We start from the raw sequence: 25,868 nt of genomic DNA, 5'->3' as shown, positions 1-25,868 counted from the left end.
TGGCTGCTGAATGGGCACGCTCCGGCACGCGCCCCCGACAACCCGGGGGCTACGAAATCCCCTCGTTTTCCCCGACCTTCGTTCCATCGCGCAGCGTTCAACGCGCCCGTAGGTTCGCTTTGACTTTACCCGATGTGCCGGATGATTCCGACGAGGAGGACCTATACGGTGGGGGTCACTCTGGGCCGCTAATTTACGGGTCAGCCAATCCCGCCGCGCTGGCGGTACCGGCGACGATGTGTTTTTGTTGCGGTCCCAAAATCTGGATCTTATGGAACAGGTGGCGCGCTTACAGGACCAACTGGCTCTCGTACTTCGAGACGACCAGTTACAACGGGCCCAAACCGCGCCCGTTGCCCCGGCTCCCACTGCAGCACTGCAGCAACCGCCACAGCAACCACCGCAGCAGCCAGCTGCGCCGGTGGTTCCTCCTGGCGGAGGACCCGCCGCTCCTGGCGGGGGCCCCGTCGCTCCTGGCGGAGGTCCCGTGGCTCCTGTTGCTCCTGGCGGAGGCCCCGTGGCTCCCGGCGGAGTGCCTGTCGTAACTGCCTTACCGTTGCTACCAGGTGCACCGGGGTTGCCGGGGGCGCCAATTCCTGGACAACCACCTGCACCCCCAATGCCATGGAGACAACCCAAGTTGAAGATTACCTATGACGCTTCAGTTGAAACACTGTCCTGTTTTCTACATCATGTGGATAGTTATTTGAGGGAGCAAAGACATTTCTTCCCTACCAAAGATAGCGCGCCGTACTGCGAGACTTTCTGGATAAAAATCTGGCTCGGGGGTTCATTCGGCCTTCCTCCGCTCCCAACTCAGCCCCCGCTTTCTTTGTCCGAAAGAAAACGGGCAACTTGCGCTTGTGCATTGACTTTCGAAAACTGAACGCAGTCACCCAAACCAGCGCCTACCCCATCTCGGACATCTTGGGACAACTGAAGGAGGGGTGCATTTTTACCAAACTGGACTTGGTTGAAGCTTATTACCGGGTCCAGATTCGTGACGGAGACGAACCCCTTACAGCCTTCTATAGCTCCTTCGGAATGTATGAATTTCTGGTGATGCCTTTTGGATTAAAAGGGGCCCCGGGGGTCTTCATGCAGCTCATTAACGAGGTCCTCCATGATTTATTATATCGAGGCGTGGTGGTTTATCTCAATGATATCCTTATTTACTCTAATTCCATGGATGAGCATGTTGCCCTAGTCAGGGAAGTGTTACAGTGTCTCAGAGACAATCAACTCTATGCTAAAGTTTCTAAGTGTGAATTCCACCAGAAACAAGTAACCTTCTTGGGTTACATAGTTTCACAGCAGGGGCTCACCATGGACCCTGCTAAGGTACAATCTGTGCTTGATTGGGCTCCTCCCTCCACCCGCAAGCAAGTGAAGCAATTTCTCGGCTGCCAGTTTTTACCGTGGTTTCATTCCCAACTTTGCTCAAGTGGCCCTGCCACTCACCGACCTCCTAAAGACCAAGGGTAAGGGGGTCTCTGCCACATTGCCCACCGCTAAGATTCACTGGACAAATCAGTGTCAAACTGCCTTTACAACTCTCAAGCAGCTTTTCACTTCTGAACCCGTGCTGAAGCATCCTGATCCTGACCATATGTTCATAGTGCAAGTGGATGTGTCTGACGTAGCTATGGGGGGGGGGCTCTTTTGCAAAGGAAGCCAGACGGTCTTCTTCGCCCCTGTGCTTATTTTTCAAAGAAGTTTGCGCACTCCCAACTAAACTAGCCAATTTGGGAGAAGGAAGCTGCAGCCGTCCACCATGCTCTCTCTACGTGGAGGCAATTTCTGGAGGGTTCCAGGACCCCCTTTGAGGTCTGGACTGATCACAAAAATCTAGAGGCCCTCACGGGGGCCCACAAACTGTCGGCAATGCAACAGAGTCGGGCGGACTTCTTTGCTCAATTCCGTTTTGTGCTCAAACATGTGCCTGGAAAGCAGAAAATACTGGCTGATGCCCTTTCCAGGCTTCCCCAGTACCCGGTGAAGATTGACCGTCCAACGGTCTCCTTATTCACCCCGGCGCAAAGAGATGCTCTACCAGTTTTGGCTGTACAAACTCGATCCCAAACTCTGCCCCAGTCCCAGCCCCAAGCAGCGGACAGCAGAGCTTCTGTCAGGAGGGAATCAACTCCCGCACCAGACCCACCTACGTCTCCTGCGCCTAGTGCCCCAACTCAACCAGTCCTCCCCTCCACCCCACCGACACTGCCAGCGAGCCCCGCTTCACCCTCCTCCAGGGGGTGACCCTGCCCAACTCCTTCCTGGACTCCCTTCGTGCCCAATGCCTGGTTGAACGCACTGCTCAAGCGCTGCCCCCGTGCCTACTAGAACGTGGTGGTTGTTGGTACAAAGACTCAAAATTGTATGTGCCCAAAGTACTTCGGAAGGAAGTCCTGCAATTAGCCCACGGCGCCAAAGCTGCGGGACACTTTGGCTTTTTAAAAACTCTCCACTTATTGCACAGGCAATTCTGATGGGCGGGCATGCACACCGACGTGGACTCCTTCATCCGCAGTTGTCCAGTCTGCACCACTGTCAAGCGATCCCAAGGGAAACCCCCTGGACTATTGCAACCGTTGGAGATCCCTTCTAGACCTTGGGAAGTAATTGCTATGGATTTTATGACTGATCTCCCCGTCAGTGAGGGAAAAACGGTTTTATGGGTTATTACCAACTTATTTTCTAAACAGGTACATATGGTCCCGTGTGCTGGTATTCCCTCCGCCCCAAAGTTGGCCCGCCTCTTTGTGTCACATGTCTTCCGACTGCATTCATTTCCACGCAAGATTGTGAGCGACCGCGGAAGTAGTTATGTTGCCAAATTCTGGAAGGCTTTCCTCAAATTAGTCGGGGTGGAACAGGGTCTCTCTAGTGCTTTCTACCCCCAAACTGATGGACAAACTGAACGGTAGGGCTGTTGAATTAAAAAAAATTCAGTATAATTCAGATTCGGCCAAATTCAGCCCGTTTAGATTCGGGATATGCCGAAGTCCGAACTCCCCCACTTCGGATCCGTTCAATTCGGCGGGAATTTAAAGTTCGAAAAAAAATTCGAACCAGAAATCACCACAGAGACAATCAGATTCCAAGAAGATGGCTTTACTGGTCATTTAGGCAATACAGTGCATGAAAGGCAGGGTGACAGCTATGAGTTAGCTGTCCGTTATTTGGCTTTAAGAAGCATAGAAATGGCGGGAGATTATAGAACATAAACAGAGCAACAGTTCCCAGGATTTGTGTTCCCAGGATTTCAAACAGCTTTGGTATGTTTAATCGTCCTTGAGTCTGAGTAGTGCAGCAGAGAAACGAAAGTAAACATAAAAACCGAGATACAGGCCTGACATCCTGCTCCCCTTAAGACCCCTTCCCATCCGGTAAGGGGGCTGGTTTGTCTGGGTAGGCTGTGTGGAAGGCGTTGACGAGTTTGGGGGCGGAGACATCTCATGCGCGAACCCACTCGTCATAGGCAGGGGGGAAGTGCTTCCAGCGGATCAGGTATTGCAAGGTCCCATGATGTATACGGGAATCTAGGACTTTGGAAACTTCGAAATGTTCTTCCCCTCCCACCATTACGGGTTGCTCGGGAGGCGGCTCTGGGTGCCATTGCGAGGAAGCAACATGAGGTTTTAGGAGGCTGATATGGAAAACGGGGTGAACACGTCTCAGAGTCTTGGGGAGAGACAGCTCCACAGTGACTGGATTTATGAGTCGGGTAACTGGAAATGGGCCAATGTATTTGGCACTGAGTTTGTGGCAAGGACGGGTGGAGCGTAGGTTCTTAGTGGAAAGATATACCAGGTCACCCACTTGCACGTTCGGACTGGGGGAACGGTGTTTATCCGCTTGCGCCTTGTACTTGCGCTTGGCCCGGTCCAGGTTGCTTACTAGCCAGGGCCATGTCGTACGGAGGGTGTAAGCCCACGAGGCAATATCAGAATCCCCCTCCCCCTCGGAACCTTCTATAGGGGTGATAGGACCGAAATCTTGTCCATACACCGCATAGAAGGGGCTGAAACCAGTAGATTGATGCCCAGCATTATTGTAGGCATATTCCGCAAAAGGTAACAGTTCTACCCAATCATCTTGGTGGTAATTGACATAACAACGCAAATAACATTCTAATACAGCATTGACACGTTCGGTTTGACCATCCGTTTGGGGATGGTATGCACTAGATAATCCCTGCTCCACCCCCACCAGCTTAAGAAAAGCTTTCCAAAACTTAGCAACGAAACTACTTCCGCGGTCGCAAATTATTTTGCGCGGAAACGAATGTAGTCTGAAGACATGTGATACGAATAGGCGGGCCAACTTCTGAGCGGAAGGGATCCCCGCACACGGAACCAAATGTATTTGCTTGGAAAATAAGTCAGTGATTACCCATAGTACAGTTTTTCCCCCACTGAGAGGGAGATCCGTCATAAAATCCATAGCGATCACCTCCCAGGGTTTGCTGGGAATTTCAAGTGGTTGCAGTAGTCCAGGGGGTTTGCCTTGAGATCGTTTGACTGTGACGCAAACTGGACAGCTGCGAATAAATGAGTCGATATCAGAACACATTCCCCCCCACCAGAATTGTCTGCGCATTAGGTGGAGGGTTTTCAGGAACCCAAAGTGTCCAGCCGTTTTTACTCCGTGAGCTAAACGCAAGACTTCTTTTCGTAGCGTTTTGGGCACATACAATTTCGAATCCTTATACCAGCAACCCCCTTGTTCGATTACACCCGGAGGCAGGGTTTGAGCAGTGCGTTCAGCTAAGCATTGCGCCCGAAGGGAGTCTAAGAAAGAATCGGAGACGGGAACCCCCCCTTTTTTGCGGTAGTAGAAGGATCCGAGGGGGGGAAACGCTTACGTGCGGTGTCGTGTCGGGTGCAGACTGCTCGGCAGGCGGCTTGAGTGCAGGTGGCTGGGCGGCCGGTTGGGTCGGAAGGTTGGGTGCGTCGGCCATCGATTGTTTCCCCTGTGGGGGCAGAGTCTGGGATCGGGTCTGCATAGCCAGCACGGGTAGGGCTCCTCTTTGCGCGGGCGTAAATAAAGAATCTGTTGGCCGATCGAGTTTCACCGGGTACTGAGGCAATCGGGAGAGAGCATCAGCGAGTACATTTTGTTTTCTAGGTATATGTTTCAGGACAAAACGAAACTGAGCAAAGAAGTCCGCCCAACGCTGTTGTTTCGCGGACAATTTATGGGTCCCCGTGAGGGCAGCTAGGTTCTTGTGATCTGTCCAGACTTCGAATGGGACTTTAGATCCTTCTAGGAATTGCCGCCATATAGTAAGCGCATGGTGAACCGCTGATGCCTCTTTCTCCCAAATGGGCCAGTTCAATTGGGAGTGCGCAAACTTCTTTGAGAAGTAAGCGCAGGGATGAAGGAGACCATTCGGTCCTCTCTGGAGAAGCGCTCCTCCCATCGCCACGTCGGAGGCATCGACTTACACAATGAACATTTGGTTTGGATTTGGGTGCCGTAGCACGGGTTCCGAAGTGAAAAGGCATTTGAGGGCTACAAAGGCGGCTTGGCACTGATCAGTCCACAGTATCTTGGCGGAGGGTAAGGTAGCAGAGCTTCCTTTGCCCTTCGTTTTCAGAAGGTCGGTGATGGGCAACGCCACTTGGGCGAAGTTAGGGATAAATCCGCGGTAGAAATTAGCGAAACCCAGAAATTGTTGTACTTGCTTGCGAGTGGAGGGAGGGGCCCAATCGAGGACAGATTGGACTTTAGCTGGGTCCATGCTAAGGCCATGGTGGGAGATTATATATCCCAAGAAAGTTATTTTGCTTTGATGAAATTCGCACTTAGCCAATTTTGCAAAGAGCTGGTGGCTGCGCAGGCATTGCAGAACTTCCCGGACCAGAGCGACGTGCTGTTCCACAGTTTTCAAATAAATAAGGATGTCATCCAAATAAACCACCACCCCGCGGTACAGCAAATCATGTAGGATTTCGTTGATGAGCTGCATGAAGACCCCCGGGGGCCCTTTTAACCTGAAGGGCATTACAAGGAATTCAAACATTCCAAAACAGCTGGAGAAGGCAGTGAGGGGTTCGTCCCCCTCGCGGATACGGACTCGGTAGTAAGCTTCTACTAGGTCCAATTTGGAGAATATACATCCCTCTTGTAACTGTCCCAAAATATCCGAAATCAATGGTATGGGGTAGGCGTTGGTTTGGGTAACTGCGTTGAGCTTTCGAAAGTCAAATGCATAGACGCAGGTCGCCCTCCTTTTTTCGGACAAAGAACGCAGGAGCAGAGTTAGGAGCGTTCGATGGTCGGATGAACCCCCGAGCAAGATTTTTATCCAAAAAGTCCCGAAGCACAGTGCGCTCGGAAGCGCTCATAGGGTAAATCTTGCTTTTGGTCAGTGTGCAGTCCTTCACTACTTCAATTGCACAGTCTGTGGCACGGTGGGGTGGTAAGGCATTGCATTCTTTAATGTCAAAGACATCGGCAAAGTCTTGGTATGCATCGGGCAGGGACGGCGGCGATGGGGTATCAAAAGTCAATGCCGGAGCGGGTGGAGCCAGCACCGCGACGTGCTGTCGGTGTTGTTCACATTTGGAACTGGTAAAGGAGATAGTGTTCGTCTCCCAATCTATATAGGGACTATGACCTTTAATCCAATTAATTCCTAGGACCACCTCGAATCGGATAGGGGCTATGGTAAAGTCTATTTGCTCCCAGTGGGAGCCAATACCCATCGCCACTCCTTTAGTGCGATGATCCACTGGGCCCCCCTTGAAATGGCTGCCGTCCATTTGGACAAATTGGACGGGGGCTGACAAAGCTTCAGACTTGACTTTGAGTGCTGCAAATGTGGCCTCACTAATTAAAGTGCGACCGCAACCAGAGTCAATGAGTGCCTTAACAGGTAGTTGGGGACCCCCTTTGTAATGTTGTAAAACTGCGTCCACATAAACGGTGGTGTCCACCTCTTTCACCTTAGTGGGAGCTTTCGGTGTAGCAGGAAACTCTGCAGGGGTCTGTGGTGACGCTCCACTCACCACAGACCGAAGCTGTTTTTTGACAAATCAAGGGGGGTTTCCAGGTTCAAAGCTGGAGGGTTCCACGAGTTGTCTTCATCAGAAGAAGGAAAGCTGTCCCCCAATGGGGCACTTGTAATCCGGGACTCGGCGGGGTCGTTCAATGTGGATAGGTTGGTCGAGTCCTCAGCGTGAAGTGCAGAGGGTGTGGGTCTTCCAGGCGATGCGCTGCGGGTGGCCGCGGTGCCTCTGCGTTGAGGTCGTCCTCGAGCTCGCGTTGGCATGCTGGGGCGAAAGGTATCTGGGCGTTGGGGGCAAACTGCCGCAAAGTGGCCCAGTTCCCCACAGGTGAGGCAACGACCTACGTCTCTGCATAGACTTCCGAAAACTCAATGCAGTTACTCAAGCCAACGCCTATCCTATACCGCTAATTCCAGATATTTTGGGACAACTGCAAGAAGGACGTAGATTAATGGAGATTAATGCCGGAGCGGGTTGAGACAGCACCGCATAACTGTGTTATGGGTTATCACTGACTTATTTTCTAAGCAAATACATTTAGTTCCATGTGCGGGGATCCCCTCCGCTCGGAAGTTTCTCTGCTGAACCGTCCAGACTCTCTGCTGAACCGTCCAGACTCAAGGACGGCTTCACATACCAAAGCCTGGGAACGCCACTCCTGGGAAATAATGCTCTGTTTATGCTTTGTAATCTCCCTCCGTTTCTCTGCTTTATATTTCCAAGTAACGGGCAAGACAACTCATAGCTGTCATCTTATCCTCAATGCACTGTATTGCCTATTTGACCAGTAAAGCCATCTGCTTGGAATCTGATTGTTTCTGTGGTGATTTCTGGTTCGATGGGTCAAGAGCTCACATTGGGAGTTGTCTCCATACAAGTCCTCTTCCTCAGACTCTTCGGAGTCCTGACGCTGTTCAGCGAGACGGCGCGCGCGTTGGGTAGTGCGTGATGGAGCGAATACCGGGGAAAACGACAGTCCCCCCGCAGGATCGCTCCGTCCGGAATCTTTGGGGCGGCCGCCAGTCCATGCGTGATCTGCAGTCAACTGCTGCTTTTTACCCCTTGCTGCTTGAGCTTTGGCCTCTGCCTCAGCCGCTTCAGCAGCCTCCCTATCCGCAAGAGTTTGGGCATTTTCAAGCCTCAAAGCGGCAGTTGCGGTAACGTGCGGCAAAAGTTCCTTCTCTAGGAGAGCGAGGAGGGCTCTGGCTCCCCCCCTAACAACGGCTGTACTCGGACCGCAACCGCAGGTGCATCAGTCCCGAACGTCAGGATCAGAAGTTGAGACAAGGTGGCTACCGTGGTATCTTTTGTACAATCCGTAAAGAGGAGCGCTGTCTGGATAGCGATCCTCTTGGCTTCAGCTTGACAGTCAGCTGCATTGGGTACCAGAGAAAAACTTGCTGGTGCGGCTCCCGCCATGGCTCCTTTTTCCAAGGTGACGGGGCGCCGCAGAGTTGTGGCTGGGAGAGTCTCACGGGCAATGAATTTATCCAACAAACCAGTTAGTATTTGTAAATCCTCAGTTGCCAGTCGGGCATCATCCAGCAACCGATCAAAGTCCTGGAGGTCTAAACAAGCATTAGAATCCTCTGATGTTGACATCCAGGGAATTCTTACTAGAGATCGCCACTGCGTTTGGATCAGTCCGTTTAAGCAGCCAACCTCAGAAGTAGTCCTAAATAGTTCAGCTACGAAGTCTCATAGGAGATTAGGGTCCTCCGACGAGGATTCCAAGAGTAGGGTCCACGACTGGACTTCCAGGGTTCCGGGAAACTGTCCTCCCTAGGCTGGGGGGGGGAACCCGGGGTGTCGGTCACGGTTCACTCGGAGAGCGCCCTCACAGCTCCCATCCGAGTGGCAGGCGAACCCTCCAGGGCTCCAGCCTGACTGATGACTCGATGAGGAGAGATAGCTGTCACAATGTCAGCTCTTGACCCATCGAACCAGAAATCACCACAGAGACAATCAGATTCCAAGAAGATGGCTTTACTGGTCATTTAGGCAATACAGTGCATGAAAGGCAGGGTGACAGCTATGAGTTAGCTGTCCGTTATTTGGCTTTAAGAAGCATAGAAATGGCGGGAGATTATAGAACATAAACAGAGCAACAGTTCCCAGGATTTGTGTTCCCAGGATTTCAAACAGCTTTGGTATGTGTAATCGTCCTTGAGTCTGAGTAGTGCAGCAGAGAAATGAAAGTAAACAGAAACCCAGATACAGGCCTGACAGGGGGAGGGAAAAGGGGGAGAGCCCATATCTCGAGACCCCCTGACCCAATGTTTACAAAACTTGGGGGGTATCTTAAGAACACTGGTCTGAAACTCCGCTCAAAGTTTGGGATCTGTACCCCCAAAAATGCGCCCCCTGCAGCCATGGAAAGAAAAAGGGGGGAGCCCATATCTCGGGACCCCCTGACCCAATGTTTACAAAACTTGGGTGGTATCTTAAGAAGCTTCATCTGAAGCTCCAGTGATAGTTTTGTGTCTGTACCCCAAAAAATACGCCCCCTGCAGCCACAGAAAGGAGCGAATGTGCACAAGCACCCCCCACACACACACGAGGATTTCGCTCGCTCTCTCTCCCTGGCCGGGCTGCACATCAGCTGATTCCTCCAGTACTCAATCCTGACTGATTGGCCAGAAGAAGACCCAGCTTGGCCACCGATTGGCCGGGGGAGGAGAATGCTGCTTACTGACGGTTATGCTCCTCCCGAACTAAAAACCACCGAATCAGTTGAAATTCGGCTGATTTTCAGTTCGGGCCGAACCGAATCAACAGCCCTACTGAACGGGTCAATGCAGTTTTGGAATGTTATCTCCGTTGTTATGTGAACTACCACCAGGATGATTGGGTTGGGTTATTGCCTTTTGCTGAATATGCTTATAACAATGCTGTACACCAATCCACAGGTTTCATCCCGTTTCAAACTGTGTATGGCCAGGACTTCGGTCCCATTGGCCATATCGACGTTTCGGGGGAGGAGGGTGGTAAAGATGTAGCAGCTTGGGTGGACGCAATTCATACCACCTGGCCCTGGCTAGTAAAGAATCTGGAGCGGGCTAAACGTACATACAAAGCTCAAGCCGACAAACACCGGTCTCCTAGCCAGAACTTTAAAGTGGGAGAGTTGGTCTACCTGTCAACAAAAAACCTTCGGTCCACCCGCCCATGTAATAAACTCAGTGCCAAATACGTGGGTCCCTTTCCCATCTCTCGAATCATCAACCCAGTAACCGTGGAACTCTCTCTTCCGAAGACTCTGAGGCGCATCCACCCAGTTTTCCATGTAAGCCTCTTGAAACCTCATATTGCATCCTCACAATGGCATCCCGAACCTCTTCCAGACCAACCTGTGATGGTGGGAGGGGAGGAGCATTTCGATGTTGCTAAGATCCTGGACTCTCGTGTCCGCCATGGCTCTCTTCAGTACCTGGTTCGTTGGAAAAACTTCCCCCCTGCCTATGACGAATGGGTTCATTCATGAGATGTTTCCGCCCCGCACCTAGTGCGCACCTTTCACGATGCCTACCTCCACAAGCCATCCCCCTTGCAGGATGGGGGGGCGGCTAGGGGGAGCAGAATGTCAGGCCTGCTCACTGTATATGAGATGGTTTCGTTTTCGCACAGACTCTCGTTCAAGGACTGTTTTATCTAAACGCTCGCATTCCTGTTCCCTTTGAAGCTAGTGGGTGCCCGTGGGAGCCTTGGTGTTTCTAAACTGTCTGAGGTTATCTCATGAGACTGCTTTTGCTTTTCTGGTATTCTCATATAATCAGGTGGTTGCCATTCCCCCCCCCCCCCCATTCCTGCCTTTGGATTTCTAAGCTCTGCTTGCCTATGTTACCAGTAAACCTACTCTTTTTGACTACTAAGTCTCCTGGTGTGGTTTTTTTGGATTTCTATGGACCAAGTGCTTACAAGGAGGGGAGAATGACGTCAGCTGCTTGGAGTCCCTGTCAGGGAAAAAAAAGATAAAGGCAGTCCCCTGTGCAAGCACCGGGTCATTACTGATCCATGGGGTGGCTTCACATCCTGACGTTTACTAGGCAGACTATGTCTATGGAATGGTTTGCCATTGCCTTCCCCAGTCGTCTACACTTTACCCCCAGCAAGCTGGGTACTCATTTGACCGACCTCGGGAGGATGGGAGGCTGAGTCAACCTTGAGCCGGCTACCTGAGACCGACTTCTGTCGGGATCGAACTCAGGTTGTGAGCAGAGCTTCGACCGCAGTACTGCAGCTTACCACTCTGTGCTCCTCACTGTTAGGGAGAAAGGCAGGGTATAAATGCAATAAAATAAATACATCCGACAGACGTAGAAAGGTTCAGTGCATCCCCCGTGTCTCTTAAGATAGTTTTCTCAGTGTGATTTGTGTTGTGGTGTGTTTTATGTTATATACTCCATTTATACCCACTCCTTCCTCCTTAACGGGGAGCCAGAGTGGTTTACATTGTTCTCCTCTCCTCCATCTTATCCTCGCAACAACCCTGTGAGGTTTGTTAGAGTGAGGCAGCTTGAATGTGTCTGACTGGCCCGAGACTACCTTGCAGGCTTCCATGGCGGAGTGGGGATTCAAACCCGGGTCTTTCTGATCCTAATCTGACACTTTAACCACTACACCATGCTGGCTGCAGTGGTATATGAGTGTCATCACACAGCTCTTCTGACCTGAAACATTTTTTTCCCTTCTGTGTATCCTGAGGTATTTTTTCTTGTGCTGATATGTTTTCTCTTCCTTTGGTCTCTTGTTGTGCAAAAGCTAACAAAGTAGAAAGGCCCAAAATAAACTACATCTGGGGAGGGTAAAACTCCAGGGATAGATATAATCCCGTCCCTCTGTCTGGAAAGGGAACAAAATTAGGTGCTCAGGACAGGCCAACATGGTGTAGTGGTTAGAGTTGGATTCTGACTGACCTGGGTTCGAGTCACGCTCGATCTTTCGGCCTAATCAACCTCACAAGATGGTTGTTGGGGGTGAAATTGAGACAGGGGGGCATGTCTGTTTTTCTGACCACCTAGGAGGGAAAATCCAGATAATCCGCATGAGAGAAACAAAAGGTTATATTTCCCCCTGGCTCTTCATTTAGTTCATCCCCAATCCATCTTTCCCTTTTTCGGGTCTCTCATCGCTTCAGAAACTTGCCTTTTTGGAATGTTTCATGTTCAGCTCCCAGACTTTGTTCTGAGTGTCTGTTGCATCTGTGTGCGGAAGATCGTAATAACCAGCACAGACCTTGAGAGATTTTCATAGTTTGGGGGAAGAGGGTGAGAAAGAAGGGGTGGGAAACCTGGGTTTTAGGGTTGCCAGGTCCCCTTTGGCCACTGACAAAGGATGGGGAGTAGGGTTGCCAGCTCAAGGCTGGGAAAGTTCTGGAGATTTTGGGATGGAACCTGGGGAGGACAGGGACCTCCGTGGGGTACAGTGCCATAAAGTCCACTCTCCAAAGCATCCATTTTCTTTAGGGGGAACTGTTTCCCTTCCCGCAGATCCCCCATTTGTCCTTCTCTGTATCAGAGCCTCTCCTGCCCTTTCCCATTTTCCTACCTGGCATGTTGACACGTGGGGCCACATTTGCAAAGAGACGGAGCGACAATAGTCATATTCATCGGGGTAGCGCCCCAACCCCTAGGATAGGATCCGTCTGTATCTTTTCCCAGCACCCTGCAGTTTTTGAGGCAGGCCCAGCACTGCAAAACAATCCAGGCACGGTCGTGCCGTTGACTTGGGTAAAGTCATCCTGATACCGGCAGTCCTCAGTCTCTCTCTGAATAGTTCTCAGCGTGGAATTTCTTGCTGCAGCTCCTTGCCAAGTTGCCGCCTTCCCCCGAGGTCTTCCTTCCTGGGTAGCCCCAGTCAGTTCACATCCCATTCATGTACGTCTGAAGCCAAGAATTGTTGCTCTGATGATGCACTGCTTGCATTTTTTGCTTGAGTCTTTCTGTAGTCTTTTACACACCTGAGCATGGCAACAGCTATGGAGTCTTCTGGGAGGAAGTTTTTCACACGGGTATCTCTTGACCTCATCCTGAGTTCATCCCTTTATGATGCTGTGTTCCATCATAGCGACTGTTTCTAGGCGGGCAGCTATGATTCAGTAATGATTTCCAGTGACTAATGAGTTTTATTTATCTTATTTTTTTCCCCTAGTTAGCTGGAGTTGCCTTTCTTGGAGTTGGTCTGTGGGCCTGGAGCGAAAAGGTAAGGAAAGTGTGAAACTTAAACAGTGGCAGATTGAACCTGTTGCTTCAAAAAAATTTTTTAAGTAAGATCCTCTTTTAATCTGTCCTTTTTGAGGATACTTTTTTTACTTTAATTATACTGTTCATATGGCCAATTCGGCCATTAACAGTGTCACACTAAGATCTAAATGAAAGAAAAAGAACTATATTTATAAAACAGATGTCTAGATAACCAATAAGAAAATTAGTATTTTTTTTATCTTAATTGACTGGGGAAAAAAACTTGGCAACTGCCGATGTGGTATTAAAATCCACCCCTGGTAAAGAACCCTCAGATTATCCAATTCACAGATTCCCAGATAAAAAGGTTTTACCCATCTGTCTCTAGCTTTGTTGAGCAGGTCACAGGTAAACAAATTTTTTGAAGAATGTCTTATTGGCCAGAACCACATTGGCATACTCTCTCACAATATGCCACCCTATTTAAACAACCCGTTACCTCCCCTGATGGTCTAGCCAACATAAATAATTGTCTTTATTGTGGGACTGTCAGAAAATCAAAATACATTGGGAGAGATTGCAGCCAGTTTAGACCTAGGTATAGAGGTGAGCATACTTTACGTGCTCTTTTTGTAGTACTTCTGCCCCTCTTTTAAACTGTGGTTTTCGCGGATCCATTTGCCATGGAGCGCCACGCCACTTCTTTATTTTACAAAACGGATTCCCCACCTTTCTGCCCTCATCAGGGCCCCAAGTTGGATAACAAATTAAAAGAGAGGTATAATAAAAAACAAAAAACACTGTCCTTCAGTGTTACTCCTCTGAAGATGCCTGCCACAGCTGCTGGCAAAACGTCAGGAAAGAAAATACCAAGACCATGGTTACACAGCCCGGATAACCCCCAAGAACCAATGAACTCTGACCGTGAAAGCCTTCGACAAAAAACACATAGTTAAACCAACTGAAACCACGGCTAAACCCCTCCACTATTAGCTTCCTCTGCCCGCTACTGAAAAACTTCCAGCAGGAGAAAAAGGCGACGCTCTATAATTTTGCCTCCATATGGAGGCCAACACAGAGCGGCAGCGCCTCCTTAAAAGCGGCTGCACATGGCTGACCTCCATCTTTGGCTTCCTAGTTGCTAGAGGAGGAGGTAGGTTGGTACGTTGGTCCTCCTAACCCAAGTCCGCCTCCCTCCCCGAGTCCCCAGGGTAGTTCTCCCGACCTGGAGTCTTCTGTGTTTCCAAGTGCATCTCTTCCCCCACCCCCGTTTTCTTTCCTCCCAGCCTGGGCTGGAAACGAAGCAGCAACTTTCCTTAGTTGGAGGGGGAGGGTAGTTCTCCTGACCTGGAGCCTGCGGTGTGTCCAAGTGCATCTCTTCTCTCCCCCCCCCCCCGTTTCTTTCCTCCCAGCCTTGGCTGGAAAGAAGAAGCTTTCCTTAGTTGGAGGGGGAGGGTAGTTCTCCCGACCTGGAGCCTGCTGTGTTTCCAAGTGCATCTCTTCTCTTCCCCCCCCCCTTTTCTTTCCTCCCAGCCTGGGTTGGAATTCTCTCCTCTGATCCTGGAGAGAATAGGTTTGCATCATGACTAGTATCCATTTTGACTAGTAGTCATGAATACCCCTCTCCATGAACATGTCCACTCTCCTCTTAAAACCTTCCAAGTTGGCAGCCATCACCACATCCTGGGGAAGGGTGTTCCACAATTTAACTATGTGTTGTGTAAAGAAATACTTCCTTTTATCCGTTTTGAGTCTCTTACCCTCCAGCCTGGCAGCGGTGGGGGGGGGGGGGTGGCAGCGGTGGGGGGGGGAGGAGAGTTCTCCCTTTTCTTTCCATCCATCCAGCCTGGGCTGGGCAAGAGGCAGGAGCTGCCCTTTACTCACTTGCAGGAGAGGCAGGCACTGGCCTTGGCTGGCTTGGGGAAAGGGTTGTATTAAAATGAATGAGAGGATTGCCCATTTTAAACAGTGGGAGAGGCTGCACAGCCCATTGAAGATAATGGGAGCCAGGATTGCCCATTGACTTGCATGCGCTCCTTTGAAATAGGTTACAGCACAAAAAATTGCAAAGAAAATGTGGCATGGATATTCCATTAAGGTCTCTGGGCCTAGCTACATTACTCTGGGATTGAAATGACAGCTGCCAGGACTAGTAGAAGTGTTCTGCGACTGGAATGACTAGCCTTGGAGTGGAATGACAGCCCCAATGATTCTGCAACTGCAGTGACAGCCCCAGGAGTGGAATGACAGCCCCTGGGACTAGCAGAAGTGTTCTGGGACTGGAATGACAGCCCCCAGAGTGGAATGACAGCCTGGTCATTCCAGTCCCAGAACACTTCTGCTAATCCCAGAGGCTGTCATTGCACTCTGGGGGCTGTCATTCCAGTCATTCCAGTCCCAGAATAATGTAGCTAGGCTCAGAAACCTTACTGGAAAATCCTGATATTCCTTGGTGGTCTCCCATCCAAATACTTGCCAGGGTCAAGGCTGAGAGTGTGTTACTGGGCCAGGGTCACCTGGCAAGTTTCCATGGTAGAGAAGGGATTTGAACCTGGGTTTCTCAGATCCTAGTCTGACACCTTAACCACTACATCATGCTGGAGAACAACCAGGAAATTGTTAATCGTTTAAGCTAATTAAAACCTCAGTATTCAGGTTAAATTGTCGTGTTGGCACTTGGCGATAAATAAGTGGGTTTTGGGTTGCAGTTTGGGCACTCGGTCTCTAAAAGGTTCGGCATCACTGTCTTATACCGTACAGCATTAGCCTCCAGTTGGACAGGCTTGGGGCTGCCTTTCCTGTCAGTATCCTAGGCGGGTGACAAAAGCGATTTCGGGGAGAATAGTTTTCCTCCCCATGCTTCCCAGAGATTGTTCCGGGCCCTGTGAACATGGACTTGTGCTCCCCTGTTTCCTGTGGGATGACAGCATGTGGAATCTAAAAATGAAGCAGCATTCTTGCCAACTGGAAAATAGGCAGGATTTTGGGATGTCCCAATGGGTGTGATTGTGACCCATCCCTAACAAAAATGTTGATGGCTGTACCTTCTGGGTATTGAATCCATTGCCAGCGGAAGACTTTGGTTCCATATGGCATATGAGCAGAATTGTATATGCCCAATGTATTAAAAAAAACTTTAGTAAGAGAAATTGATTTTTTGACCTATCTAAATGATGCAAACCGAGCAAATCTACATAATTTTGTATAATTCTGGTTTTTCTAATCACAGGAACAAAAATGCATGCTGAAGTCCTTACCCTAACCATGCAACGTCCGATTCTACTGTCTCTGTCTTCCTTCTTGCATTCCCAAATACCGTTGCCACTGTAACGGCTTGAAACCTCTACCCTTTGTAATGAAAGATCACGATGGGTAGCCATGTCAATAGCAGTAGAAAAGAGCAAGAGTCCACTAGCACCTTAAAGACTAACCAAATTTCTGGCAGGGTACGAGCTTTCGTGGTATCTGAAGAAGTGAGCTGTGGCTCATGAAAGCTCATACCCTGCCAGAATTTTTTTTAGTCTTTAAGGTGCTGTCGGACTCTTGCTCTTTTCTTTGTAATGAAAGGTATGGTTCTCAGCAAACTGAATTCCACACCTGCTTCCACAACCTGTGCTTTTTCGATAGCTTCTGTTAAATCCTGTTACACACATGTAGCCAGCCCGGTTTGAGAATGAGTGTTTGAGGTACAAAGTGAAAAGACAAAAAAAGGCCGCGCCAATTACAGGAAATAAAAATAAGGCCAAGCCCAAAGGCGCAAAATAGGTTAAAAGATTTTTTCATTACTCCGAATAAAAATTCCCTACATATTTCGCCCAAGGAGCTACAGAATTTATACTCGTAAGAACTACTAGCATGATGTAGTGGTTAAGAGCGGTGATAGATTGCGACATTAAGCAGGCGATACTGAAAGTATGGAAAAAGTATAAAAGAAGGATAAATCCTTCTCCACCATCTATAATGTCTCCGATCGAAGCCTATCATGACAACGTCAAATTGAAACCGGGTGTTCATTTTACCTACAATGATATGATAGAACCCACAGGAGGAATTAAAAGTCAAGTTAAACTTCAAGAAAAATTTCAAAATTTGAATTGGCTGACCTACCATCAACTGACATTTAATTTACAAAAAGATTGTTTATATCCTCAGCCATTTCGAGAATTGACGGAATTTGAACAGATAATATCCAAGAACGACTCTCATTTATTAGGAAAAATTTATAAACTCCTTCTGAAATATGACACAGAAGAACAAGTCAAAACCAACATGATAAAGTGGATGCAAAATTTTGGTGAAATGATCAACATGGAATCCTGGGAAAAATTATGTACCTCTGAACTGAAATATACTGTATGCCAAGAAGTGAAAGAAAATTGGTACAAAACATTTTACAGATGGTATCTAACTCCAAATATGATTTCCCAGATGTCCTCCTCTGGGGAAAAAGGTGTCTCCTGGAAATGTCAACATACAGATGGCTCATATTTCCATGTTTGGTGGACCTGCCCTAAATTACAGACATATTGGAAGAAGATACATCGGGAACTCCAGACGATAATGAAAACAAAGATAACATTTGATCCCAAATACTATCTTCTTAGCATAGTTCCACCAAATATCCCTTCGAAATTTTGTGATGTCTTTAAATATGCCACAACGGCTGCAAGAACGGTTTTGGCAAGAACTTGGAAACAAAAGCATACACCAGAAATAGAGGACTGGAAAGAAAATGTTGGATTATGCTAGTATGGCTAAAATGACCTTCGTCTTAAATTTAAAGTCCAATGATTTTATAGAACAATTCAACAAAAAGTGGGAGTCATTCTATGCTTATATGAATTCAAGTTATGCCAAATAAAAAGATTAGTCTGATCGATTTTCAAACAAACTATAGATCTTACTATATCATACTCTTTAATGTGTAATAGATAGTCAACTTGAATGACCTCCGCATCCCCACATGTATTTTTATATTTAGATATAATGTTTTACAAATGCTAATCAAATTGAATATGATGAGTTCATTTTTATCGGAAAGCTTTATATTGTTTATTGGAAAGTTTTATACTTAATGTTTTACCCTTCCCATTTTTTTCCCTTCTGTACTCCCCTCATTATATAAAAATAAAAAATTATATATAAAAAAAAAAGAGCGGTGGTTTGGAGCGGTGGACTCCACTACATGGAATAAAGAATCTGGAGAACCGGGTTTGATGCCCCACTCCTCCACAGGAGCGGTGGAGGCTAATCTGGTGAACCGGGTTGGTTTCCCCACTCCTACACATGAAGCCTGCTGGGTGACCTTGGGCTAGTCACACTCTCAGCCCACCTACCTCACAAGGTATCTGTTGTGGGGAGGGGAAGGAAAGGTGATTGTAAGCTGGTTTGATTCTTCCTTAAGTGGTAGAGAAAGGCTGCATATAAAAACCCAACTCTTTTTCTTTTACTCTTTTTCCTCTTCTGCAGTAACTACAGATTCCCCTGAAGAAGCCTCTTGGGCAAAACGTGTAGGGAATTTTATTCTGAGAAATAAAAAATATTTTTACCTATTTTGCACCATTGGCCTTGGATTTATTTTCATTTCTTAAGCTACAAAGTGAACAGCAGCAGGCAAAAGAAGATGTGAGGCTTTAATGTAAATTTATAGCTAATTAGCAGAATTAGAGTGGCCCTCATATTCCTTCTTCCTTGTTCCTTTTTATTAGGGTATATTATCTGACATATCCAAAATGACTCGTCTCAACGGCTTCGACCCCGTCATCCTCGTCTTGTTGGTTGGAGGAGTGATGTTCATTCTTGGATTTGCTGGATGCATAGGAGCCTTGCGGGAGAATATTTGCCTTCTGAGATTCGTAAGTTGCTGGATGGGGGCTGCGTTTAACATCATGTGCTTTCAGCTGATGATGGGAGTCAGCGCAGTGGAAGAAATGCAAAATGAGAAGTCAAAAACTATCGATCCCTGTCACTATATTCATTGGCATCTGTTTTAGATTTGGATTCCCTCGTTTCGCATAGAACTGGCTGAGAACATTGCAAAACGGCACCTGATTACTCAGTAGCTTAATTAATGCAAGCTTTAATTGATTAATCAATGAGGGCTGCTTTTACTTTGTGGGGCTGTGAACCAAAGAAATGCTTTTTGCTCCTGCTCCTGTTGCAGAAAAATGATGATAAATGGCCACGTCGTGGAATATTAGTTAGAATTCTTAAATACTGTGTCTGAAACTTCCCTTCATACTCGCAGCAAGGTACTTGTGTTTACCTTTTGTTCAAGATGATATAAAAACGGGTAATGTAAATTTCTGAAATAAAGCACAAAAGAAACAGCTATTCCGTCTTTGGTAATAAGACACCCGAGGCAATGTACAATAAAAACAAGAGTCAGTTGAATTAAATGGCAGTGGTTAAAATGGCAGATGATTGGTCAACTAAAAAAATCCGTAATTGGACAGCCTTAATGAATATTTCATTGAAGTACCACCAAACCGTAGAACATAGTGTCAGCTGCTTCAAGTATTTTCTCCAGAACTTCGAGAAACGTGACAGGTCTTTTGAAGGATACATCTGACACTGCAGAAGCTAAATAGAATGTACAGGACTGGTCATTGGGTCTTGCATGAAGCATCATCTTCTAAAATCACTTTCTGCCCTTGCGGTGTTTGTCCATCTGTTTAAGTATTTTTTTTTTTAGTGTGGGAGGTAGTTCTTAAGACCTCAGAAGATCATTCTTGAAATAAAAGGACATGGTTGTGTTGTTGTCCACATCAAAATTTGGTGAACTGCGTGAAGATAGAATATCCCTTTGTTGAGAGTCACAGTCGGGTTCCTAAGAGTGGTAGATAATGGTTTGAACACAATTCCTCCACCCTGAAAATGGATGCTTTGAAATGCAGCAAATTTGAATTGAAACAATGTCCACCACATGGAATAAAGAATACAGATTCTTAGTGATGGTTAAAAAGTTCTCCATCCACAAAGGAATGGGGAATATAAAGGTCTCCATGATAGCAGACATGTTAACAGCAATTATTTCATCTGTGGAAAGGTGGTACTTCAGTTGGAGTGATAGCCTCCTTTATTTGATACTGGAATAAGCAGTTGACTCTTGAAAGCTTATACTGCGAAAATCTTGTTGGTCTCTAAAGGTGGTACTAGACTCGAATTTAGCTCCTTATTGCAGATGCAGATCTACTCATTCAATAATTTCTGATAACCTCCTGAGGATCTCCAGGGTTTCTTGGAATGCAGTTGGAAAATGACTAGCGTGCTTGCGTTTCGAACCTGAGTTTCTACCTTGTATTAAAATATTGCTGTTGATTTTCCTGTGCCTTTTATCTTGCAGTTCTGCGGCACCATTGTGCTGATTTTTATCCTGGAGTTAGTTGTGGCCGTGCTGGCTTTCTTGTTCCAGGATTGGGTGAGGGACCAGGTGGAGACCTTCTTCAAGAACAACATTAAGTCGTACCGAGATGACATCGACTTGCAGAACCTCATCGATTCTTTGCAGAAAATAGTACGCCGTGTCTGGTCAATCTTGCTTTATAGTCTGTAATTTTAATTATGAGACACCAGTGGACAAAAGTTCTAACTATTTTGTTAAACTAAGAGGCATATCGGGGAGGGAGCTGCAGAAGGGATAATATAATCAGCAGTCTGAATGTAAGCCATGAGGAAAGGAGGAATATCCAAGGAAGGGTGCAGAAGTTTCTCTTACTTGCAGCTTAGTAGTCTTTTGCAGGCTAAAAAGAAGCTGCTCTTTCTGTGCTGCTCAACACATTCGGCAAAGGCTTTGTGTTCGACGGAGTTGCATAGGATAAAAGTCCTGTGTACGGGTTATCTGTTCTGAGCCTTGGTCATCATAGTAGCCCTGTTGTTCAAAATCAATCAGTACATCTATTGGCCCCCTCCACTGGGCCCTTTTAGTATTTGTATCCCCGGCTGTTCTCTGCGGTGCGCCCCCTGTGGTTGTTTGCTCACCCAGAGGAGGAGGATTCCCCCCCCCCCCGGTGGGGTGATACTAATATGAGGGGAGCTTATTAACCAAACACCATATTTTAAGTAGTTTTAGATAGTTCTAATTAATCTAAATTTTAATTGTTAATGTATTGTTATATACAAGCATACTTTGTAGATATTGTGGTGTTCTGTTCCCGACCGCCACAATAAAGCAAATCATGCCAATTTTTCAGTTTCCCAGTGCATATAAAAATTATGTTTACACTATACGGTAGTCTATTAAGTGCTCAGTAGGATTACATCTAAAAAATGTTTGTGTGTGTAAAGTGCCGTCAAGTTGCAGCCGACTTATGGGCCATCCAGGTCAGGGCTTAAAAAAAATGTACTGTAATAATAATGAAGTTTGGAATGTTGCGTGAATTACCCAAGTGTGACACAGAGATATGAAGTGAGCATATGCTGTTGGAAAAATGGTGCTGGTAGACTTCCTTGAAATCGCAATATCTGTGACGCACAATAAAGCAAAGCGCAACCAAACGAGGCATGCCTGTATACTGATCTTCATTTAACAATGGAGTTCCCAGACTCTATTTGTAACAACCAGATTAGTAACCATAGATCTGAACCCACACATTGACTGCGTACAAGTATACCTTGGGGATATTGTGGGGTTCCGAATATGGCAATAATGAGAGTCACACAAATTTTTCAGTTTCCCAGTTTATATAAAAGTTATGTTTACACTATAGTGTGGCCTATTAAGTGTACAATAGCATTACGTGCAGGAAGCTTTTTAGGTGAACATCTAGCTTTGAACATTTGAACATCTAGCTCTCGGCAATGGGTACCACGGCTGCTCTGTGCTTCCTCTCTAGCATCCTATAAACCAGAAACAGAAAGAGCATGGGTAGGAATGCTAAGGGCGCGATACAAAACAGAATGACTCCAGTCTGGACTTAAACTGGGATAACTGCACGGGATTGCAAAGTAACGGTCTTAGTCCGACTACAGGCATCAGGGAGTCATCTGTTGGCTTCTTAGGGTGGTCCGTCCGGCATCAGTCAGAGCCGGAGCCTTTTCTGCCATGGCCCTGGCTCTGAGGAATGGGCTCCCTGAAGAGGTGAGTGGGACCTGTTCCTTGGAGATCTTCAGGAGGCGCTACAAGGCTTGCCTGTTTGCCAGGGCTTTTGAGGGGGGTTGAACTGCAGGCATCTTTTAAGGGGCGGGAGATTTGCGTCTATTTTATTTTTCGTTTTCGACTGAAAACGTTTTCTAACTTTATCGTAAGCTTCCTTGAACCACGAGGAAAGGCAGGATATAAATGTTTTAATGAAAATAAATAAATTCACTGGAGCTGACCTTACCACACCTAAAAAGGGATACTGCAGAGCTTGAGAAGGTGCAGAAAAGAGTAAGCAAAATGATCAGGGGACTAGAGCAACTGCCCTATGAGGAGCAGTTAAAACACTTAGGGCTGTTTAGCTTGGAAAGAAGACGGTTAAGGGGAGACATGATAGAGGTCTCTAAAATTATGCATGGTGTGGAGAGAGTGGACAGAGAGAAGCTTTTCTCTCTCAATACTATAATGTAGGGTCATCTGGTGAAGCTGGAGGGTGAGAAATTCAAAGATAAAGGAAGTATTTCTTCACAGAGTTAAATTATGGAACTCCCTGCCCCAGGATGTGGTGATAGCTGCCAACTTGGAAGCCTTTAAGAGGGGAGTGGACATGTTTGTGGAGGAGAGGGCTATCCATAGCTACTAGTCAAAATGGATACTGGTCATGGCGCATACCTATTCTCTCCAGGATCAGAGGGGCAGGCACATTATATTAGGTGCTGTGGAACACAGGCAGTCTAATGCTGCAGTTTTCTTGTTTGTGGGCTTCCTAGAGGCACCTAGTTGGCTGCTGTGTGAACAGACTGCTGGACTTGATGGGCCTTGGTCTGATCCAGCAGGGCTTTTCTTATGGGAGACACATACCTTCCCCCGCACGTAATGTTAAAATCCCAAGCTACCGTATGTACTCGCGTATAAGTTGAGTTTTTCAGCCCAAAAAAAGGGCTGAAAAAGCCGAACTCGGCTTATACGCGGGTCAATACGGTAGAGGGGGGAGGGAGGGGGGAACTTACCTCCGCCGTCTTTTCCTGGCCGGGAGCGGCCTTTAAAGGCGCCCTGCGGCCGCGGGGAGGCCAGCCAGCCGCCCCCGCCGCCTTTTCCAGGCCGGGAGCGGCCTTTAAAGGCGCCCTGCGGCCGCGGGGAGGCCGCCCAGCCGCCCCCGCCGCCTTCTCCTGGCCGGGAGCGGCCTTTAAAGGCGCCCTGCGGCCGCGGGGAGGCCGCCCAGCCGCCCCCGCCGCCTTCTCCCGGCTGGAAGCGGCCTTTAAAGGCGCCCTGCGGCCGCGAGGAGGCCGCCCAGCCGCCCCCGCCGCCTTTTCCAGGCCGGGAGCGGCCTCCAGAGGCCCCCTGCGGCTGCAGGGAGGCCGCTACGCCGGCCCTGCCGGCCCCACCGCCAGGTGCCCAGAAGGAACGGTAAGCCTGCGCGCGGGAGGGGGGGTTATAAGCCGACCCTCGGCTTATACGCGGGTGCCTAATTTTTCCCCATTTTGGGGGAGAAATTAGGCACCTCGGCTTATACGCGGGTCGGCTTATACATGGGTATATACGGTAGGTAGACACTCAGTGACTGAATACTTTTGCAAGTCCCTCCTTGACGCAGATGGGTTTTCCTCTCTTGCAGAACCAATGCTGCGGTGCCCAGGATCCAAACGACTGGGACCTGAACATCTACTTCAACTGCAGCAGCAGCAGCAAAAGCCGGGAGCGGTGCGGGGTTCCTTTTTCCTGCTGTATTCCCGACCCTGCGGTGAGTTATTGGAGGGGGCGGGGGAGAAAGTGCTCCTCAGTAGCGGGTTTTTTTTTTAATTACCCTTCAAATGCATGTGACTCATCACAAGGTTCTACTCTGGAGAACCAGGTTTGATTCCCCTCTCTTCCACATGAGCGACGGACTCTAATCTGGTGAATTGGGTTTAATTCCCCACTCCTCCACATAAGTGGTGGACTCTAAATCTGGTGAACCAGGTTAGTTTCCCCCCACAAAGCCAGCTGGGTGACCTTGGGCTAGTCACAGTTCTCTCCGAACTCTCTCAGCCCCACCTACCTCACAAGGTGTCTGTTGGGTGGGGGGAGGGGAAGTAAATTGTAAGCCAGTTTGAGACTCCATAAAGGTAGAGAAAATCGGCATATAAAAACCAACTCTTCTTTTAATACTGGATTTTTGGAGGCTTAAAATTGAAAAGACATGTGAATCCTGCTTTGGTATTGACTCTGTAATTTTCTTTTTTTAGCAAAAAGTTGTGAACACGCAGTGTGGTTATGACATAAGAAGTATGGTAAGTATCGCTGTGTGTAATTTTTTTAAGTAATTATCCCCCTCCCCCATTCCTTTTGCTGTCCCATCCTGTGTTTCTTGTGCAAAAAAGGCATAATACTCACCTAGAGTACTGTGTTCAGTTTTGGGCACCGCAATTTAAGAAAGATGTAGACAAGATGAGGAAAGGTTGAAGGAGCTGAGTATATTTAGCCTAAAGAGGAGAAGACTGAGAGGCGATATGATAACCATCTTCAAGTACTTGAAGGGCTGTCATATAGAGGATGGTGCCGAGTTGTTTTCTGTTGCCCCAGAAGGTCGAACAAGAACCAGTGGGTTGAACTTAAATCAAAAGAGTTTCCGTCTAGACATTAGGAATAATTTTCTTAGTTAGAGTGGATCCTCAGTGGAACAGGCTTCCTCAGGAGGTGGTAAGCTCTTTTTCCCTGGAGGTTTTTAAGAAGAGGCTAGGTGACCATCTGTCTGCAGTGCTGATTCTATAACCTTAAGCAAATGATGAGAGGGAGGGCATCTTGGCCATCTTCTGGTCACTGGGTGTGTGTGTGGGGGAGGTGGTTGTAAATTTCCTGCATTGTGCAAGGGGTTGGACTTGATGGCCCTGGTGGTCCCTTCCAACTGTATGATTCTGTGATTCTAATAATAATAAATAATAATGTGCTGTGCCACGAAGCAACTGACTTATGGCAGCCCCCCCCCATGGGGTTTTCAAAACAGATGAGAAAAGGTGGCTTCCTCTGCATAGCAACTCCCATCTTCTTCCTTGGCGGTCTCCTACCCAAGTACTAATTATGGCCAACCCTGATTAGCAGCCAAGCTCTGACAAGCTCTGGCTAGTCAGGGTTATTCAGGATAAAAAATTTAAAAATAAAAATACTGGGTCCAAAGTATTTACTGGTGAGATCTTCATTCCAAGGGACAGGGTGAATTTTTGACGAGCTTCACTGAAGATCTCCTATAGCACTGGTTCACAACTCATGCAAGGAAAGGTGATTGTAAGCTAGTTTGATTCTCCTTAAAAGGTAAATAAAGTTGACATTTAAAACCCAGCTCTTCTCCTCCTCCTCCTTCCTCTGTCTCCCCCACCCCCAATTCCCTCTTCTAGGCCAGATCAGTTTGGGAAGAACGGATCTTCACCCGGGGCTGCATCCCTGCTCTGGAAGCCTGGCTGCCCAGGAACATCTACATCGTGGCCGGGGTCCTCATCGCCATTTCATTACTGCAGGTGAGCCGTGGTCTACGTCATGACCAGCTGGTGACGAGATCTTCCGTCTATTGGCTTGGGACTGGGCGATGACTAGACCAGCATGACAAGGTTGGGGATG

At 47.8% G+C, this 25,868-nt stretch overlaps 1 protein-coding gene across 1 annotated transcript in view; it reads left to right on the top strand.

Annotated features, from left to right (window-relative positions):
* The window catches only part of TSPAN14 (tetraspanin 14), a 43,074-nt gene that overhangs the window by 15,589 nt on the left and 1,617 nt on the right, over window positions 1-25,868 (top strand). The window contains exons 2-7 of the mRNA XM_056849924.1: window positions 13,167-13,217; window positions 18,907-19,053; window positions 20,544-20,714; window positions 23,893-24,018; window positions 24,503-24,547; window positions 25,649-25,768. Of these exons, the coding sequence (XP_056705902.1) occupies window positions 13,167-13,217; window positions 18,907-19,053; window positions 20,544-20,714; window positions 23,893-24,018; window positions 24,503-24,547; window positions 25,649-25,768 (660 nt within the window). The remainder of the gene's footprint in view (window positions 1-13,166; window positions 13,218-18,906; window positions 19,054-20,543; window positions 20,715-23,892; window positions 24,019-24,502; window positions 24,548-25,648; window positions 25,769-25,868) is intronic.

The sequence above is a fragment of the Euleptes europaea genome, chromosome 5, assembly GCF_029931775.1.
Source record: "Euleptes europaea isolate rEulEur1 chromosome 5, rEulEur1.hap1, whole genome shotgun sequence".
Lineage (NCBI taxonomy): Eukaryota > Metazoa > Chordata > Lepidosauria > Squamata > Sphaerodactylidae > Euleptes > Euleptes europaea.
Note: the sequence above shows the minus strand (reverse complement) of the source record. Positions and strands in the feature narration are given on the sequence as shown.